Genomic DNA, 19315 nt, shown 5'->3' on the forward strand with positions numbered 1-19315 from the left:
GTATCAATATACTCATGAAAAGCAATTCCTTTTCCATACACATCTCTGGTGGAAGGTTGTATGACGTCAAGAAGACTGGCCAAAGCAAATATTGTCTTCCAGACATTCCAAATGGACTAAAGCCATTTGTGCAGAGCCCAAGATAAACTTGCTGGGGTTGCTTGCAAAATCAGGGTACACTGAATTCAAGTGTTTCCACGCTTTTGCATCAGAGGGATGATTGATCTCGCCTTCCTTCTAAGTATGTTCTGCATGCCATCTCATCGATGTTGCCGTCTTTCCAGAATGATATAATCTCTTCAGTCTATCCTTAATAGGTAAGTGCCACATCCGCTGGTACGACACCCTATTCCGCCCACGTCCTTGCGGTTTATATCGTGGCTTCTTGCAAAATTTACACTCTAACAATTCTGCATTTTCTCCCCAGTATATCATACAGTTGTCTATACACACATTAATCATCTCCGAAGGTAAGCCAAGGCTATGAACCAGTTTATGAATCTCAAAATAAGATTCAGCACACAGATTATCTTCAGGCAAATACTCTTTAAACAACTGAGCTCATGCATCCATACAAACTTCAGGTAAGTTATGATCAGTTTTGATATTCGTCATCCTAGCTGCCAATGATAATTTAGAAAGTCCTTCTCTACAACCTTCATAAATTGGCTCATTAGCTGCTGCTAGCATTTCATTAAATCTTTTTGCATCCAAGTTAGGCCCCTCTACATTTTCTACATCCTCTATTACTGATCTTGTTTCACGAAATGCATCTGTAACCATATCATGCATCCTATCATGATCTACCATATGATCCTCTTGAAGGTTACAACTTTCAGAAGGCAAATGGGGTTCATCTCTGTTACGAACATTTTCAACTTGATTACTACTACTAGCTTCATTCCTATTATCACTTTCTCCGTGGTTAAACCAGATATAGTAATGTGGAGTAAATCTTCTATTTGCTATATGTTTCCAAACCGTTTCACTAGCAGCAAATTTGGTATTGTTGCATTTACGACAGGGACAAAACATTTTACCCGTTTCCACTGTGAGAGACGTCTGTCCGGCCTGGTACATGAATATCTCTGCTCCGTTGAGAAATTCTTCTGTTACTCTTCCCCTTGAATCTTTATGCGCATACATACAACTCCGAAGCTCATAGATATTTCTAGACATTTTTTTTTACTCTTTTTCGTTTTTTTTGTGCATCTTAAGAATGAGGGAGAAGATCATATTTATAGGAAAATTTTGATCTTGGTAGGTAACAATGTTACAAGAATTTACGTTTAATAATAACTTAACCACCAATGTACAACTACGTTTCTCGTAAATTGGTCGTTAATCAGATGGTAGATTTTCGATGTAATTTAGTCGCAAATTTACGACTGCCTTACGACTACCTGAAAGTGTAGTCGTAAATGCGAAGTTAATTTACGACCAATTTATGACTAACCCGATTAATAGCAAAATTACGTCTAAGTTACGACGAAATTTACCATAGTCGTAACTTAGAGTAAAGTCGAAGTTAATTTACGACTACACATTTGTAGTCGTAAATGGTAGTCATTACTCTCACGTTTGTTGAGTTTGTGGGCTAAGCATTTCCCTCAAATTAATACAATAAGAGCGCATATTTTAGGATAATACAATGAAACAAAGAAAAAAATAATGAAATTTTCAGTTTGGAAAAAATGGCTCTTGGGATCAATTTACGTTCGTGAATGCTAAAGATTTTGAATTAAAAAAAAAATGAGAAGAAAGATGTCTTGTAAGAGGAAATGTGTAACTGAGTCCTCAAGTAACTTGTGACTAGGAGTCTAGGACACACCATTTCCTTCACTTTATCTCCCTCTTTATATACCTTAAACGTTGGAACTTTCTTGATGCTCTCTGCTTTCGCCAATGCCAAGCTCTCGTCCACATCCACCTATAGACGAAACATACCCAGTTTAAAAACCATAACTTGTTATGTAACAACACAAGATTGAGCATAAGAACATGTGGTCTCGCCTTGTAGAAATGTACTAATGGATATCGCAAGCACAACGTGTTGACGAATGGAGATATATATAACTTCACTTTGTCAGTTTGATGATGATTTGAAGTGAAACACAAAGATTCCTGAAAAAGGAAAGTTGCTATTTTCAGCAAAGAGAAAACTGAAGAATCATGCAACTCGCAAAGTGGGGTTAGTTAGTTAGTTTCTTACCGGGAAGTGATGTCATGGTCTTGAACTTATCCAAAGTTGAAACCTCTTCTACTTCGTTGTTGAATCCCAAGTACTTATGTTCTTCACATTTGTTCGATAAAGCGGTCTTTGCTCTCTGTAAAGACTCAACAACCTCACTCCCTAGTCCCTCCTGGAAGTTCCTTTCTCAATACCTCAATAGTCTATAACCGCATCATCCCAACTCAAACACTTCAAAACTCTACTGTTTCAAAGCTCTTTATACTTTAGCGCTTGATTACAATCATCAACAGATTGGTCCCACATGCCAAGCTTAAACCAACACGCTGCTCTGTTGCAATACAGAACCGAGTTGAAACCATCGTACTTGAGCCCGTCTCCGTAAGCCACACTCGCTTCTGAATATCTCCCGAAACTAAAAAGCTGGTTTCCATGTGTACGAGCTTTAGCCACATTGGTTACATATAACGAAAATGTCCGTTATTCAACTTTTTTCTTGGGAATGGAGGGAAAGGGAAAAAGACTTGACATATAATGAAAATGTCCATTACATGTGATTCTTATAATTTAGATTCTTTCATTTCACAGTAAAGAGAGAGACCAAAGCATTGTGCTCTCACCACACTTCAAATGCTAGATCATCTCTGGATCTAAACCGCTTGAAAGTTTCTTTATTCCTTTTCTCATGTATCTTCAACAAGTAAAGGAAGAGCTCCAATTCTTTTAATCTCTCCAGACTAACATTCACAAGAGACATCAATACTGAAAGCAGAGAGAACATCACATGTGGAACTCCAAAGAGATCATTTATTCAAACAAAACATTCACGCCTACAACTTCCAAAAGCTCTTGTCTATCTTTTCAAAACACGATTACAATTTTCATTGAAGCTGATAAGTTTAACAACCCTTACACTCAGTTGGACTGACGCAGCTCTGGTCGAACGAAATCTGCATCTTCAGGAACAGAGATATCGACCGTAGGCCTTAGCTGTGCACAAACCTCAATAGCACCATGGACTGGATCAGCAAAGAAGTTGCTGATCAAGTCTTTGTTGATTGGTGCACCATTGTCCACAGCCACCAAAGCTTGTTGAGTCAGGTTGTAGTCGAACCTCGGTGCCCATTTCCTCGATCCCAATCTTGCAGTGGTCGAGCAGTTGTCCACCATGAAGGACACTCCTCTAGCATGCATAAACGGGTTTAGAGAGTCAACAGATTCAATCACACTCTCGTTGATGATCTCTGAGTATGAGTGACCCTTCTTCCTCAAGATCTCGATCTACATAAGATCACAAAAACCAAGATTTAATGTTTCCGTTGACCAAATAAAAAGATACAGTAAAAACTCTATAAATTAATAATGTTTGAACTATATGGTATTTTATTAATTTACAGAGTTATTAATTTACAATTTTTTTAATTCTGTATTTTAGAATATATTTTTATAAAATAAGAAAAATAGTTGATTTTAATTTACATATATTAATTAAGTTTAAGAAATATGACTTTTATTTATGTTACTTGGTGTATGTAAAATAATTTATTAACTTCTGAGTATTATTTATCTACTGAATATGATTTTTAAAACCAAAATCAAACTGAACATAAACAAAAGACATGCGTACATACCTGAGCCATCATAAGAGCAACGTAAACTCCAGCAGTGAAGGGATACAACGGACCCAAGTCACCAGCTGGTCTTGACTTCCTGACGCGTTCACCGACCTTCCACATTCTTGTCTGATCAATCTTTCCCATTGGGAATGCAGGCAAGCCCTCCTTGTCCTGTTACAAGCAAAGATATTACCAATTGCCATCAAAATTACTTTGTGTAAATGTAAGAAGAGAAAAGGTTTGAGCGAGGAGCCATTACGTAGAAACGGCGACCGGCTAAGACAACACTCCTAATTTCGCTGCCAGCTGCTACGTCCTCGTAACATTCATAGAGAATCTCCATGCAAGGATAGAAGGATGCACTGTAGGCAGTCTCGAAATCTTTTTTGCCTTCTTCGGACAAGGAGTTGTAGACAGCCAACATTCCCTGAGTAGAGATAGTCCTCGAAATGTTTCCTGTGATGCACTCTACTGTATTCTTGTAAGCCAAGTCTTCACTCATTCCGTTCTCGGTGTACCTTCTGAACAGAGACTCCACTATTCCGTGAACGGCACCAAGCAAAATACCTATTTAACAAACAAAAAGATTGAAGATAAGTTTCAGCCTTCAGGCATGGGATTGAGAATAGAAAGACGGTTATATAAGTGAGGCCTCAACGCACCTCTTTCTCCAAAGATGTCACTCTTGTACTCTTGCTCAAGAGTAGTAGCAAAGGTAAAAGGAGAACCAAGTGCTACTGACCATCCTAGAGCAACATCTGCGGCTCTACCATCAACATCCTTCAAACAGATAGTGAGAAAAATGAACACGGGAAGGTATAAATAGCTTTAGCTGTATAGAGAGATGGAAAACCTGGTGGACAGCAAAACTAGCGTTGATTCCAGCACCGTTGATTTCTTTGCCTTGGACATAAAGCCTTCTCACAGATGGACCCATTCCTTTAGGGCAAACAGCTACCACGCTGATGTTCTTTGGGAAGTCAAGTCCCATTGACTGTAAATGCCCCAGTAGAAACCCGTGTGACAAACCGAGAATGCTGTTTGGTTTCATGTGAGAGAATATTTTCTCATAGTTATCAGCCTGTACAAACATGATACATTAGAGCTTAAATATATATACGTTAAAATCTCAAGCTAATTCAAGATTCTGAAATGCACTAACCTGAGCAGCGTCAGAGATCAAAAGCAATACAAGATCACTGCCGGAGATAGTTTCCCATATATCACCCAAGGTACCACTTTCTTCGGTGAAGCCAACAGCACGTGCCTCCTCGAACGATTTAGAGCCCTTTCTAAGCCCAATCTACATTTTCATGGAATAAAAGAAAAAAGAAACCAAGTCAGGGCATAGCCTTTCAAGTAAAAGCAGGAAGCAAAGATTTAATCTGAAAAATAAACAAAAGTATTAAAGACAACACATGAGTTGGGGATTACCTTAACAACGATGTCAGACTTTGCCTCCACAAGTGAATCCCTTAAATTCTGAGCTTGAGCAGGTCCCTGCAAATATATATATATATATATATAGAACTTAGCACGAGAAACGCAGAAGAGATAAATAAAATTGTACTAATCTAATCAGTTTTTTCTTTGAGACTCAAATACAAAAGAATACACCTTAATATTAAAGTTGTGACCAATTTAATTCACATGATCTAATCAAGAAACTATCTCCACAGTCAACAGTAATCGCTTTGCTTTTTAAGTAATGAATCACAAATCAAAGCATAGCAATTCAGTAAGAACCGAAAGAAGTAACATGTTGATTAAGGAAAGGTCAGACACTAGAAGATAAGAGACAAAAACTACCTGAGATCCCCAGCCAATGACACCAATCTGCTTAATCCCTTTGAAAGCATCAGGAAGATGCTTGAACAAGTCCCTTCCTCCTCTCACAATGTACTAAAACAAACATAAGCAAAAAACAAAAAAAACAAATATTAGCAATAATCATAAATGATTAACCCAAAAGAGAAGATATTTATAGAATAAGAACCTCTTCGTGACCAGCAAGAGAGACTTTCTCCTTTTTGAACACAGACGTCTCAAAATCGAGAGAAAGAGGGGCTCTGACCGCAGCCGACGCGACCATTCTCGCGGAGAGGGAAGATCCGGTGCCATTTCCAGAAACGGTGGCGGTGAGAGACCTCAGAGACTTGGAAGCAGAGGAGATGAAACCGATGTTGGGGAAAGCAAAGGTTGAGACTTTCGATGACCTAAGGGCTTTGGAGGAAGAAGAAGCAGATGGGCATGAGAGGGAAGGAGTGATGGATGAAGTCGCAGCCGCCATTTGAGCCTCAGAGTGTATTGCTAATTAGGGTGGAGAGACAACAAGCGCACACCTCTCTCTACTCAAGACGACGAAGTGGTATATATTTAATTAAAAATAAATATATACTATATTAAAAGGATATATGAGCTCGATTGAGCCTATCCACGTCAGTATAAAAAATCATCCAATTAAAACATAAATAATTGACACATCAGATGACACATCCTCTTTTCTTCTATCGACGACCCCTCTTCCAAAAAGTTATTGTTTCCGCTTCGTCTTCCCTTCTAAACCCCTTTTCTTAAGTATTTTCATCCAACTTCAATTATATTCCAGTTCCAGTCAATCGATTCCTCGCCTGCCTCGCCTTCATCCTCCAATGGAGAGAGATGATTGCTCGAACCTAGATCGAAGCTCTTCCCCTTCTTTTCCTTACTATGGTGATTGGAACTTCGGTGTTGATTCCAATCTAAAGCCTAAGGTAATGTAAAGTCCTATGTTTTCAAGTGTTTCGAGAATGGGTTCTTTGCCAAGAGATTGTTGATTTGATCAGATCTGTCTTTGGGGATTTTGTAAAGTTCTCGCCTTTATAATTCGGGCATTGCTATATGTACCTCAAGTATTGTAATCAAAGAGATTGTTGATTTGATTTGATTTTATCAGATCTGTCTCTGGTATTTGTAAAGTTGGTAACTTTATGATTTGGGCAATTTGCAGATATGTATCACGACTAGCACAACTGGATTGGATCAGATTCTACCGTGGATGTTCTATCATAAGGTTCTTCGCATCTCCACGTTTTTTCTTTTTGTAGAAGGGAAAGCTACTACGCCCACCATTTCTAAAGTTCCCGAGTCTATTCCTGTGAGTTCTAGCTTCTTAGACTCTTAGTCCTCTAGGTGTACGTTGACTAAGATAATTATATGCCCGGATTTTTAAAATTAGAATCACTCTATTATCACTGAAGAAAGCTAAAGCGAGTGAAAAACTATGCATCTAAAGGTAAAATAAAATCACAATTTTATATGTTTAATTATATCTATATATATGACAATAATTTGGATTGTAAAAATGATTTAGGGCTCAGCATGTATTCAAATATATTTTCACTGATATTCCCTAACAGATGAAGATGTCATCCAATTTGGTATCTCAGTATCTTCAAAAGAAATGACGGCAACTGAGAAATACTAAAAGTGTTTTTTACTAAAAATTTAAATTATTTAATATTTATAGAATGTATATATTTAATAATTATATATATATTTTAGTTTTCATCTAAATACTGAATATATTAGTTTATAATAACAAATTCAATAACTTAAGAAAAAGATGTAAAATATATGTAACATCGGGTTGAGACGATAAGAAATGAATTAATAACAATCCTAATTTTTTTTGGTTCTCTTTAACTGAAACGCTTCATCTATTCATTTTCCTCATGTGAAAGTTTTTGTTTTTTGGTATCATACATTTTAACTTACAAAATTGCTTCTTTTTTTTCTTTTAGTAGGCTTAGAAGAAGCACAAGTATGATGGTGTAAAACCGAAGAGACCATAAAAAGAAAGGAGGAGGAAGATAGAAAAAAGACGTGGAGAAATCAAAGAAAGGATTTTTGATAAAAGGTAAAAGCGCTTCCTTTGTTTCACAACCCAAAGATTCAGACTACGCTGTATTTTTCTACCGTTAAATATCCACTCCTTATCATCACAGTGTATGCAGTCTATAGTGCATGGAGTTAAGTCAGATGATGTTGCTCGGTTACTGAATCGTGCTCGCCACTACTCAGCTGTGCGCTCACATGGCTTATATCAGCCGAGAATATAAGAAAAGGTAATATGTTTTATTTTTTCTTTGAAGTGCATGTCTCTCTATCTTTATTAGTTAAGTAGATACTCATAAGCAAGAAAAACATATATTGAGTTTGTGAGCTTTGTTAGGCGATGCTGGTCCTTCCCGAAAAGTATGGAGAATGAGATGTTAGGTGAAGCTTTTAAGAAGCTTAAGAACCCATATGAGGTAGTGATGGTGGTTCATCATTTGTATCGGCGCATCAAGTTCATCCATCTCTGATCTCCCTAGCTGTTTCTATTGGGGGTAAGTCTTGATATTTGTTTGTCTTTTTTTTTCCATTCACAAGAGAATAGTTGATTTTGCGAGGTGATCCTTTTGATGATTGCACTCAGAAGGACTTAAACAAGCCACTGATTATTGCAGAGAAGGAGTTGAAGGTAGGAGAGGAAGACTAGGAAGTGATGCAGCTCCGTATGAGACACCTACCAATGTAAGTGTTATTGACTTCGCTCACTTTCACATCAACGTGATGGCTGTATTTATCATCTAATTATATCTTACTTAGTGGCAGCCAAAACCAACATGGAGGTGTTGTTAGAGGTGGTTGAGGAAGAGGCCAAGCTGGTGGTGGCAAAGCCGCAAAGACAATAAAGGTGGCCTAGCTAAATATTGTTGTGCCTAAAAGTGAGATTGAAAAATGGAATAAAAAGCTCTAACATGGTATTAGGAAGAACGTGTAGATAACAATAGCTGAAGGTTTTCTACATTTGTGGATCATTGGGTGAACATGCTCCTATCTCAAGGAGCATCCGGAGGTAAATCCTGTGTTGCTCAGATTTGTGCAGTGATCTTTTTTGTAATTCAGTGGCTACATGAGAGTTGTTTCTGATTGAGTCAGAGTTTAGAGTCTGCAACGAGTGTACGATAGGAGACGGTAATGATGATAGAGCTGAATGATAGCGGTGAATGACTGACTCATCACACGACCGGGAAGAAGTATAAGCTGAAGGTGAATGGTGAAGACGGACCAGTTATTTTCTTATGTAAGGAAGGCGGGAAGGATTCCATCTCCATCAGTAACTTAACTCTCTTCACACTCAAGATGGTGTGGTTACAGTTCTATGTTCTCTCGACTCTTGAGTTGTTAGTTGTTTATCTAATGGTAAGATATTTTCTCTGTATGTAAACTTGATCGTCTACGAATCAACCCTCATGTATTTTTGTTTCTATTTGTCAGAACAGAGTATGTCGATGATTTTAGCCCATAAAAGTGTTTAAAGTTTATAAACACTTCAGATTTAGCATTAAACAAAACTTGATGTAAACTTTTGAGGCCTTTTTTGCTACTTTTTGAGGATTGTTCTACAATGAGTAGTAGTCATCAAAAGAAGTGGCATCAACTCATATTGATTCTAAATACCATAAGGAATTTCTAAATACCATAAGGAATTTTTAATACTGTGACTTAGAACTTAATTGTTAATAAAAAGTGCAAGTTCACTGATTTCAAGCAAAAAATATAAATTTTTGAATATCTACTATGTTATAATAGTGATGTAGTATGTTCTCAGATTTTACACATATAATATATGGTTCATTTTTATCGCAACCAGATGACTTTACCTATGATTAATAAAAAAAATTTCATGATAATCCAATATATAAAATAAGAAATGTTTGGATCATAATTTAGATTTAACTATTCTTTATTCATTTCACATTTACTCATTTTTCTCTATATTTTTAGATAGTAAAAATGATAAATTGTTAGTTTACTCATTTCTAATTCAATATATGGTTTATACTTTATAATGTGCATTATATATATTAAATATATTTTATTACGACAAAAATATATATTTATATTTATCTAATCCCGGGCGTAGTCCGGGCAAAATCTCTAGTAAATTATAATAATGCATACAAATGGATTTCAACGTTCCCCTTAAAGGCCTGTTAAGGCCCATAAAACCATTATCTCAACGTTCTTTTATTGGTTGTTGTCTATCAACAACTTTTCCAGAAGTGGACGACACACGTGTCTGCTCTTTGTCAGGAGTCTAAAGAGTCAACACAGTGAACGGTCTAGATTTAATCGGATGGTCTAGCGGCAAAGCTAAAGAAAGCCAAGTCGTGAAGGGCCATTTAAGGCTCAAACTACGTGCTTTCATTGGTTGGTCCACCAATTGCTTAAATGTTGACTTCCAAGCGGTGATGATACACACGTGTCAAGTCTTTGTCAGTAAGTCCTTAAAGTCAATAAAATAAACGGTCCAGATTTAAAGTAAGTTAAGAGGATCGGGTGGAGTACAACTAACGCGAAACCTCTGCGTTTCTTCGTCTTCTCCGACTCGTGAGATTGTGACAGTAGGGCAAACAAAGACTTTAACTTTAAAGATTCTACGAGGCGTGGTTGATCGATTTAGTCATCTGGGTTTTCTTCTCTAGTGATTCTGAGAATGGATCAAGCTTCGTCTTCATCGAATGTTAAGGATGAGAAGAGATCGTCCACTGATTGGGTGGGAGGGACCCTACGGTATAGTTTCAGCTTTTGCAACGCACAAGTATGGCGCTTAAAACAGATTGGTGATTGACTCTGCTCGTGATGTTTCATGTGGTTTCTTGTTCATGAACCAGCATGTTGGTTACACACGACAGTAATCGTTTCTGGTTTTGTGGAATTACTTAGTGAACCGGTGTTTGAATTGAGAACCCAGTTTATTTTAAGTTAAGTGGAATTGAAGTACGAGTTATGACACCAATTCGAACCCAGTATACATGGTAGAGACTCGGCATGGAGAGAGAGTCCCACCAGGGTTCGAGCAAGAATATTGGTACAGACCCGAGAGAAGGAAAATAAGTTCCGCTTCTCCCTCTGGCGCGAGTGATTTCGCGGGAGGTGGTTACAGAGGGGAGTTCTGATCAAACTCTGCTGCCTCTGTCCCTGGATCTTCCCTGAAGTGAAGATCTATGGTCGGGAATCGCTATCCTAGACAATCATGCTGTCTGAGTTGGTAGCTGATATAAGGTAATCTAAATTACCTTTCTTTTTTTTTCCTTTTTTATTAATTAACCTAAATTTAATAGAAGTTAGGGGCTTTATAGCAGTTCTATTTAAATATGGTTTATTTCTCTTAATAAAATATAGGTTTCATTTAGCAGTGTCTATGTAAAATTATATATGTTTCAGTTCGAAAATACAGAAAATATTTTTTGACAATAGATTTCAAAGTTAAACGAAATTAAAACACAAATAATTCAATTCATTCATGTGCCTTGAAAGTTACCTTGTTAAATAAATTGAAGTTCCACAGAAGTACTCTGAAGTTGGCATGGGCATCCGATTTTTCGGGTCGGGTTCGGATCGGGTCTCGTCAGGTCCGGATCTTTTGGTACCTGGAAAATTAGACTCACATAAGTACTTATAATTTTTCGAGTCAGGTCCGGGTCGGTGGAATTTTATAACCTACTCAATATTCAATTTTTTTCTGTTACCCAGTTTATTATTCCACCTAATTATTTTGTCCATTCTAATGCATGAAATTTTAATTTGTGTTTAATTAAAATTTAACACATATAATTTAATAGAGATAACTAGAGGGATTTGGGTACCCATTTAGGTTCGGTTCGGTTTAGATCTATTAGGGTTTGAATTTTTTGGGATTAAAGATTTAAGCCTCATTAGTATTTATAAATTTGGTTTGGATTCCGTTCGAATCTTTGAGCTTTCGGTTCGGGTTCGGATAGCTATTTATTTTAAATTATGTAAACAAATTTAAAAAATCCCAATATACCTTGACATCGTTAAAATTCAAATAATAATAATATACAACATATAAATTTAAATAATATATGCTAAATATCTAAACTTAACATAAATTTGGGTTTGGTTTATATTTTAGAATGGAAAACTGTAGATATTTAATGTATTTCCGGTGTTCTGAATATTTTTTTTGTTGATATTTTGGAATTAATTTTAGCTATTTAAAGTATTTGGATAATTCTAAGTATTTTTAAGTATTTTGGATATTAAATATAAACTAATTAATATATTAGGTATAATTCCTAAACATTAATTATTTGATAAATGATTTGCCACATGGTTTCTTTACAATCACTTTCACAAAAAAAATGTTACATGTCTACTAAACTTGATGACATACCTCATTGCTAAATATCATGTGGACAATTACATTTAATGTTGATTTATATTTTTGATAAAATTTTTAGAATATGATAATAACTCATACATTGATTTATATATTTGGTAAAGTTTTTAGAATATGGTAATAATTCCTAAATCATTATTAACATAAATATATATTCAAATATGAAAAAAATATTATTTAGTTACATTTTTATAATTATAAAATTTTATCACTAAAATTTTCAATACAATTTACAATTTTCTAAAAAAATTATATATTTTTATTCGTAAAATCATTAGTTTCTTTTATAAATCTACAAATTTTATAAATATTGTTTAGTTTTATTTTTTGATAATTATATCATGTTTATATCATTTATTAATTTTATACAAGTTTATTTAATATATTTAACCAAAATAAATAGATAAAATATATTTAAGATTAAAATTTTAAATATATACATATATATTCTTAAGTATAATTTTAAATAAACAAAATTATTTTTATCTTAATTTTATATTTAATTAAATTCATATCAAAATACTTGTAAGAAAATAATAAAATCTACAATATCAATAAACAAAACGTGATTATGTTAATTAAATGCAATTTTGTTAGTTTGATAGAAAACTATGGAAAATTGATCACAATATTAGTTCAGTGTAAGGTTGGGAATTATTATCCAAGATGGATCCGATTCAAGATCTACTTCGAGTCCGTTCTGAAAATAAGATACCCGTGATGCCTGGATCCGGATTCGGATAGTAAAATCAGGATCCAGATTTTTAAAATATATTAAATTTTTAATTTTATTAATAATTATATTTGATATAATAATATTTATCCATACAATTAGGTTTAATTTTAATTTTTATAATATTATATACATGTATATATTTTCAAATATTGTATAAATATTTAATTTATGTATTAATTTTTAAAAAAGAATTATTATTATTTTAATTATTTTTTTCAGATCCAAATATCCGTGATTATTACAATAAATAGAATTTAAATACCAAAATCACAGATCCAGATCTAAAAACCTTGAAATTTTTGGATATCCGGATCCGTCAAACCACTGGGATCAATGGAACGGTTGAGAAGTTAACAAGTAGTATATTGGATGTGGGTACTAATAATAGTATACGGGGTAGACTGGAAGTTACGTCAACCCTTGGCTGGTCTATCAACTACTCAATGCTGACTTCCCAACGGTGGCCGTCCACAGCTGTCTAGTCTATATCAGGAGTCACAAAGGTCAATACAATGAACAGCCTAGTTTTAAAGATTGGGTGGTTAAGCCGTTAAGGTAAGCTCAGAAACATGCCATGTTGGAAAACGTCCGGTTAATCGTGCAACGGTGACTGGCCGTGGACGGACGAATTAATCCCGAGTAGGCCGAGGAATCATAAAGCCCATTCATTAAGGCCTGTTAACTGTTTTAAGGTCCAAAAGGCCGAAATCTCAACGTTCTTTCATTAGTTTGGTGCATCAACACCTCCTTTAATGTTGACTTCCCAGCGGTGGACAATATACACGTGTCTAGTCTATATCAGGAGTCACAACAATCAACGGTCAGGATTAAAATAAAGTTAAGAGGATCGGGTGGAGTACAACAAACGCGAAACCTCTGCGTTTCTTCGTCTTCTTCGACTCGTGAGATTGTGATCACAGTGGGGCAAAAGAAAGACTTTAACTTTAAAGATTCTACGAGGTGTGGTTGATCGATTTAGTCATCTGGGTTTTCTTCTCTAGCGGTTCTGAGAATGGATCAAGCTTCGTCTTCATCAAATGTTAAGGATGAGAAGAGATCGTCCACTGATCCTGTGACAGTCGATGAAAACGAGGAGAGAGAAGCTATAGAGATTCCTCTCTTCCAAGTGCCTGAATGCTACGTTTATTTGGTAAAATTTCTAACCTTTATTAGATTATATTGAGATGGGTATTTGAAATTTCTAATCTTGATTAGGTTCTATTAGGATTATTGGTTAGATAATTTCTCGATGGGGTCTCTGCAACCATATTAGCGGTTAGAGATGCCTTGAAAGCTCACTGACATTGTAAAGTGCCGTTGTTTAGATGATCTTGAAAATTCACAAAAGATAAATGTATAATAGACAACATTGCAGCTTGATGGACTCGTTTTATTCTACGGTTTATGTTTTCTACTTGTCAGCAAGTGAGCTCGTCTTCGTCTTGATTGTATGCAGATACCTCCAAGGAAAAGTGCAGCTTCCTACAGGTTCTTTCTTGCCTTCATGATCACACAATGTCTGATCTGTAGTTAGGAGATTCTTTAAGAACCCTTGTTTCTGCTGCTTAGCCACTGATCAATAACTCGGAACAAACTTATTGAACCAGTTCCTGAAGTTAGTAGGAGTGTCTGTTTAAACTTAATTTGTATCAATATAGTCACTTTTCTACTTACATTTGCTTTTAATCAGCTCAACTTGGCTTCTTAGGCCAAAGATGTGAGTAACCTGTCGGAAGATGGAGATAGACATGTGTTCATACCTTTTATATGAATGATCCTTACAGGGCAGATGAGTGGGACGTGAACAAATGGGCATGGGAAGGGGCATTGAAAGTGGTGAGCAAAGGAGAAGAGTGCATAATTAAACTTGTAGATAAAACCACAGGAGAACTTTACGCTCAGGCCTTTCTCCGAGATGGTGAACTTCATCCAGTAGAAGCCGTAATCGACAGTAGCAGGTAACAAAAGAAAATGAACTTGGTCTTATCTTATCAATATGTGCAGCTATTCTAACATCAAAGCTCTGTTTTTGTCTTGTAGATACTTTGTTCTCCGTGTTGAAGAAAACATAGGTACTGACCATATAGATATATCGAGATGTAACGTTGTTTTCGATTATACTTATTTGAAGCCATTGCAGGTGGTCGTGCTCGTCATGCTTTTATTGGACTTGGATTCAGAGAGAGAACTGAAGCATATGACTTCCAAGCTGCACTACATGACCACATGAAGTAACATTCCACTTCTATTCAGACATTAGAACAACGACATTATCTCTGAATCTCTCTCTCTTTGGTAAAGGTACCTGAACAAGAAGAAGACAGCAGAAGAGATGGAACAACACTTTCAGAACACATCATCTGTTGATTACAGCTTAAAGGAAGGAGAAACCATTGTTCTTCAACTAAAAAATGTAAGACTTACACTTATTAATCTGCAAGCTTCTTGTTTTTTTCTTCACATTGAGATGATTGAAACAGAGGAGCGAGAAAGACACAAAGACTAAACTGGTAGAGAAGAGTCTGAGCAATCTCTCGTTGGACGATAAGGGCAAGTCAATAGAAACCATTCCTCCAATCATCCCACCGCCTCCACCTCCTGGACCGCTTTCTCCTGCGGCAACCACACCGAAGTCCCCATCAAGCCTCAGCCTCCAAAGATCATCTGAACAACAAGATCTAGATACAAAGCGAGAAGAAGCAGAGAAGAAAGAAGACCAAGAAGCTAAAGAAATAGGCGCTGAAGATGCACCAGATGATGACTTTGGAGATTTCCAAGCTGCAGGGTGATTTGAGTAAACCATTTAAGTATTTTACCATACAGAAAGCATCGTTTTATAAGTAATGTGACTGATCAAAGTTTGGATTGTTTGCTTTTGAGAGAGTGAGAGAGAGTCCACCTTCTGTACAATTGCACACAAAACTATTTCTCTGAACTTATGATTAGATAGATAAACTTTCAAGTCTTTTCATTTATTCACCATACATAATGAAAAATTGTTAACTAATCTTTTGTGGAGGATTTAGTGACTTAGATAGAAAAAAAATTGTTAACTAAGTTAGAATTATTTTGCACATATATTAGATATTTTAGTTTTTGGGTTTAAATATAAAATTAGTTTGATATATTATCAAAATTAGATATATAAAATAAAAAAAAATAAACAATTTTTTTTTTAAAAAATACAATACTAATATTATTGTTTAGTTTAACAAATTTACACTAATTTAGATCGTATCAATTGAATTTTAAAAAACCATCTCGGTTAGGACGAGTTGCTGCCTACACCTATTCCGACCATCAAGAAAAGTACGGCAAACAGGAGCATCTGCAGGGAAAGGCATTCTAGAAATCAGCTGCTCAGCTTCCCTCACGTACCCGTTTCTAGCCAAAAGATCAACGGCGCAACAATAAAGATCCATATCTGGTTCAACTCCATAATCCCTCATCTTCCAAAACAACTCCATTCCTTCTTTTGCCATACCACTATGTCTGCAAGCAGATAGCATAGAGATGAAAGAGACACGGTCCGGCTTAAACCCCAGAGACACCATTTCCTTAAACTTTTCAAGTGCCTCATGTCCGTATCCATGAATGCCAAGAGACGAGATTAATGCCGTCCATGTAATGACGTTCTTCTCTCTTGTTTCTTCAAACACTCTGACTGCACACGTAACGCTTCCGCATTTCCCATACATATCAATCAATACGTTGCAGACGAATGTGTCGGCGCGGTTGAAATCTGTTTTTGTGATTAGGCCGTGGATAGAGCTTCCAAGCGCCAAGTCGCAGGACTTAGAGGAAATGCTTAAGATGCTAACGTATGTGAAGTTATCAGGGCGGATGTTTGCTTGGAGTATGTGTTTGAAAAGTTCAACAACCTCTCCGTGCCTATTATCAGAACGAGAGAAAGCCGCAATAGCAATGTTCCAAGATACAGTGTCGGGTTGCTCTAGCGTCGAGATCAGCTCTACGGATTCGTTGTACTGCCCTGTTCTGCTATATATTCCAGCGACAATGTTCAGTGGGACGACGGAAGAAGGCTCGCTAGACCAATCCAGCAGAAGAAGAGCATCGTTCATCAGCTGATTGTTAGCGTAGGATCTCATAAGAGAGCTTAACACATAGTCGTTGTCTTCATATCCCATTCTCACAATAACAGAGTGCAGCTGTTGTAACTCTATGACACAACAATGTTTGAGAGCTGTCGCGAGTGTATATTCAGTTGGTCTGAAACCCGTTTGAACCATTTGGAGAAACAATGAGAGAGTAACTGGATCGTCTTTATTGGCGTAACCCCAAAGCAGTGTATTCCAACAAACAATGTTCTTATGAGGTATAGAGTCGAAGCATAGGCGTGAATCTTCCAGACTACCACATTTACCATAAAAGTCTATCAATGCGTTCCCCAAGTACGTGTCAGTCTCGCAGCCATTCTTGATCAAGGTGCCATGAATCTGGTGTCCGAAACTCAACGTCTGCGTACGAGAAGCGGCGCTAAGAATACTGACGTAAGTACCTTGGTTCGGGGAAAACTCATGCTCTTGCATACTTACAAAGAGTCTGAGTGCTTTTAGAGGGCTCTCACCTTTGGCTGTTGCGCCAATTATAGCGTTCCATGACACTATATCCCATGAAACTGCCTTCTCAAACACTCTCTCTACCATATTTGTGTTGCCACATCTTCCATATGCACTGATAAGAGAGTTAACGACGTGAGTATCACAATCTAACCCTCTTTTAATAGCTGAGCAATGCAATTGTTTGCTAGTTTCCAAGTCATTTTCACAAGATACACTTGACAACACACCCAAGAAAGAGCTTTCTGACAAACATTCCCCTGTCCCAACAAGCTCACGGAAGAGAAACATACATTCTTTCAAGAAACCACCACGCCCCAACAAAGACATCATATGGTTCCACGTCACCAAGCTCTTCAACGGCATATCTTCAAACACCCGTCCCGCCACTCCCAGTAACTCAAACCTCCCATACAAACACAACAGCTTAGTACCAACATATGCATCCGCCGTAAACAACCCATACTTCAAACTCAAACCGTGCAACTGAGTTCCAACACGAACATCCAACGATGGAGAAGACAATAAGCCACAAACTGTTAACTGACTCGGCGAAAACCCAAACTCCCTCATATCCGAAAACACACGCCAAGCTTTCTCAGCGTGCCCGGATTTGCTAAACCCGCTAATGACCGTGTTGAAGGAAGCTGTGTTTCTCTCAGGCATTCTATCGAACATCTTGGCTGCACGAGATATCTCACCGAGCTCCACGTAAAGGGAGATGACGTTGTTGCAGATATAAACGGGCTGATAAAGGGTGTACCATAACGTGATGGAAAGGGCGTGGAGAGCTTTGGTTCTCGTAAAGGAAGGAGCTTTACGGCAGGCGTTGCGTAAGCTAAGTAGACGGTTGTTGGGGTTGGCGAGATCTCCATGGGTGAGGCTCATCCAGGAGGTGAGTGTAAAGAGAGAACTTTTCAGGTGCGATGCGTATAAATACAATAGCTCAGTCGCGAAGAGTCGGATTTGAAGTTGCCACGATGAGTCACGATGACCGGAGACGACGAACCGTGAGCAAGAAGACTTGCCGCAATTTGTTTTTTTCAAGTTAGACCTAGTCAACCCTCTGGTTCGATTAGAGAGTTTGATGTCAAAAAGAAAATAACTAAAATAGTTTTCATGTAAAAACAAGCTGCACTTAATTAATAATACACTGACTGTTTATTTTAAAGTATTATTATTTTAAATTTATATACTAATTCTTAAATTCTTGACCATAAATCATAATACTCAAATTCTAAATTTTCACTTCCAAAAAATTAGACTCTAATTCTTAACCAATCAACCGATTCAACCGTAAAGGTATATATGTTTTAAAGTAATTTCAACCTAATGAATGTTTTTTTTTTTTGAGAAAGGGCTTAACCTAATGAATATTACTGACTCATTTTTTCCTTATGTACTATATTATGGTATAAATTTTTTTCGTTATCCTAAAATATTTCTCTAAAAGCATTATATGATATGAGATTGTGTGTTAGGTTAAATAATATGGACATATTCATTTTAAGTTAGTTGTAAATTTTAATCTATTAATATTATGGAAAAAGTAAAAATTGAAGAGGAGAAAATTTATATGATATTTTATTATCAAATGATAAATATTATATGAAAAACAAGAAAGTGAGACATACCTAGATTCTCATCTCAATGCTACTCATAAATATTTCAGCAAAAGCGCAATTTGCCAAATACTCAGTGGAATCATAATAAGTTTTATGTCACATTATATGTTTATGTATGACAAGATATTTTTAGCATCGTTCGTTCTAGCCAGAAATGTACACCATTAGGACACAAAATAACATCTTCAAGAACATTAAAAAAAACAATTGGAAGACACCATACTTAATGGTATTCAAAATGGATGTCTTGCTTTCTAAAGGTATTTGATTGTCCCATTTTACATTGTTAAAATCTATACTATTATTTACGAAGTGATTTAGCTTATTTGTC

At 36.3% G+C, this 19315-nt stretch overlaps 3 protein-coding genes and 1 long non-coding RNA gene across 5 annotated transcripts; 2 read left to right on the top strand and 2 right to left on the bottom strand.

Moving 5' to 3' along the window:
* Positions 1 to 2976: 2976 nt before the first annotated feature.
* LOC106415217 (ketol-acid reductoisomerase, chloroplastic) lies at positions 2977 to 6176 on the bottom strand. The gene is made up of 9 exons (XM_013855860.3): positions 5804 to 6176; positions 5617 to 5709; positions 5242 to 5307; positions 4970 to 5110; positions 4661 to 4888; positions 4470 to 4587; positions 4067 to 4374; positions 3823 to 3978; positions 2977 to 3472 (listed from the first exon to the last, which is right to left on the bottom strand). The coding sequence occupies exons 1-9, from the start codon at positions 6095 to 6097 to the stop codon at positions 3107 to 3109; spliced, it is 1770 nt and encodes a 589-aa protein (XP_013711314.2). The 5' UTR covers positions 6098 to 6176; the 3' UTR covers positions 2977 to 3106.
* A 208-nt stretch (positions 6177 to 6384) lies between these two features.
* Positions 6385 to 9144, top strand: LOC106394729. The gene is made up of 6 exons (XR_007322072.1): positions 6385 to 7705; positions 7794 to 7913; positions 8021 to 8177; positions 8298 to 8364; positions 8440 to 8689; positions 8773 to 9144. It is a non-coding gene; the product is annotated as an uncharacterized LOC106394729 (long non-coding RNA).
* A 2453-nt stretch (positions 9145 to 11597) lies between these two features.
* On the top strand, positions 11598 to 15744 carry LOC125585148 (uncharacterized protein At1g03900-like). 2 transcript variants are annotated; one of them, XM_048753724.1, is made up of 7 exons: positions 11598 to 13929; positions 14236 to 14267; positions 14564 to 14737; positions 14820 to 14851; positions 14920 to 15010; positions 15081 to 15192; positions 15260 to 15744. In XM_048753724.1, the coding sequence occupies exons 1-7, from the start codon at positions 13792 to 13794 to the stop codon at positions 15566 to 15568; spliced, it is 888 nt and encodes a 295-aa protein (XP_048609681.1). In that variant the 5' UTR covers positions 11598 to 13791; the 3' UTR covers positions 15569 to 15744. The 2 variants fall into 2 exon arrangements, with proteins under 2 accessions (XP_048609681.1, XP_048609682.1); XM_048753725.1 differs by having other exon boundaries at positions 13689 to 13929; positions 14202 to 14267.
* Positions 15745 to 15929: 185 nt separating this feature from the next.
* Positions 15930 to 18461, bottom strand: LOC106432584 (pentatricopeptide repeat-containing protein At3g58590-like). The gene has a single exon (XM_013873432.3). The coding sequence runs from the start codon at positions 18245 to 18247 to the stop codon at positions 16028 to 16030; it is 2220 nt and encodes a 739-aa protein (XP_013728886.2). The 5' UTR covers positions 18248 to 18461; the 3' UTR covers positions 15930 to 16027.
* Positions 18462 to 19315: the final 854 nt, after the last annotated feature.

The sequence above is a fragment of the Brassica napus genome, chromosome C4, assembly GCF_020379485.1.
Source record: "Brassica napus cultivar Da-Ae chromosome C4, Da-Ae, whole genome shotgun sequence".
Taxonomy (NCBI): domain Eukaryota; kingdom Viridiplantae; phylum Streptophyta; class Magnoliopsida; order Brassicales; family Brassicaceae; genus Brassica; species Brassica napus.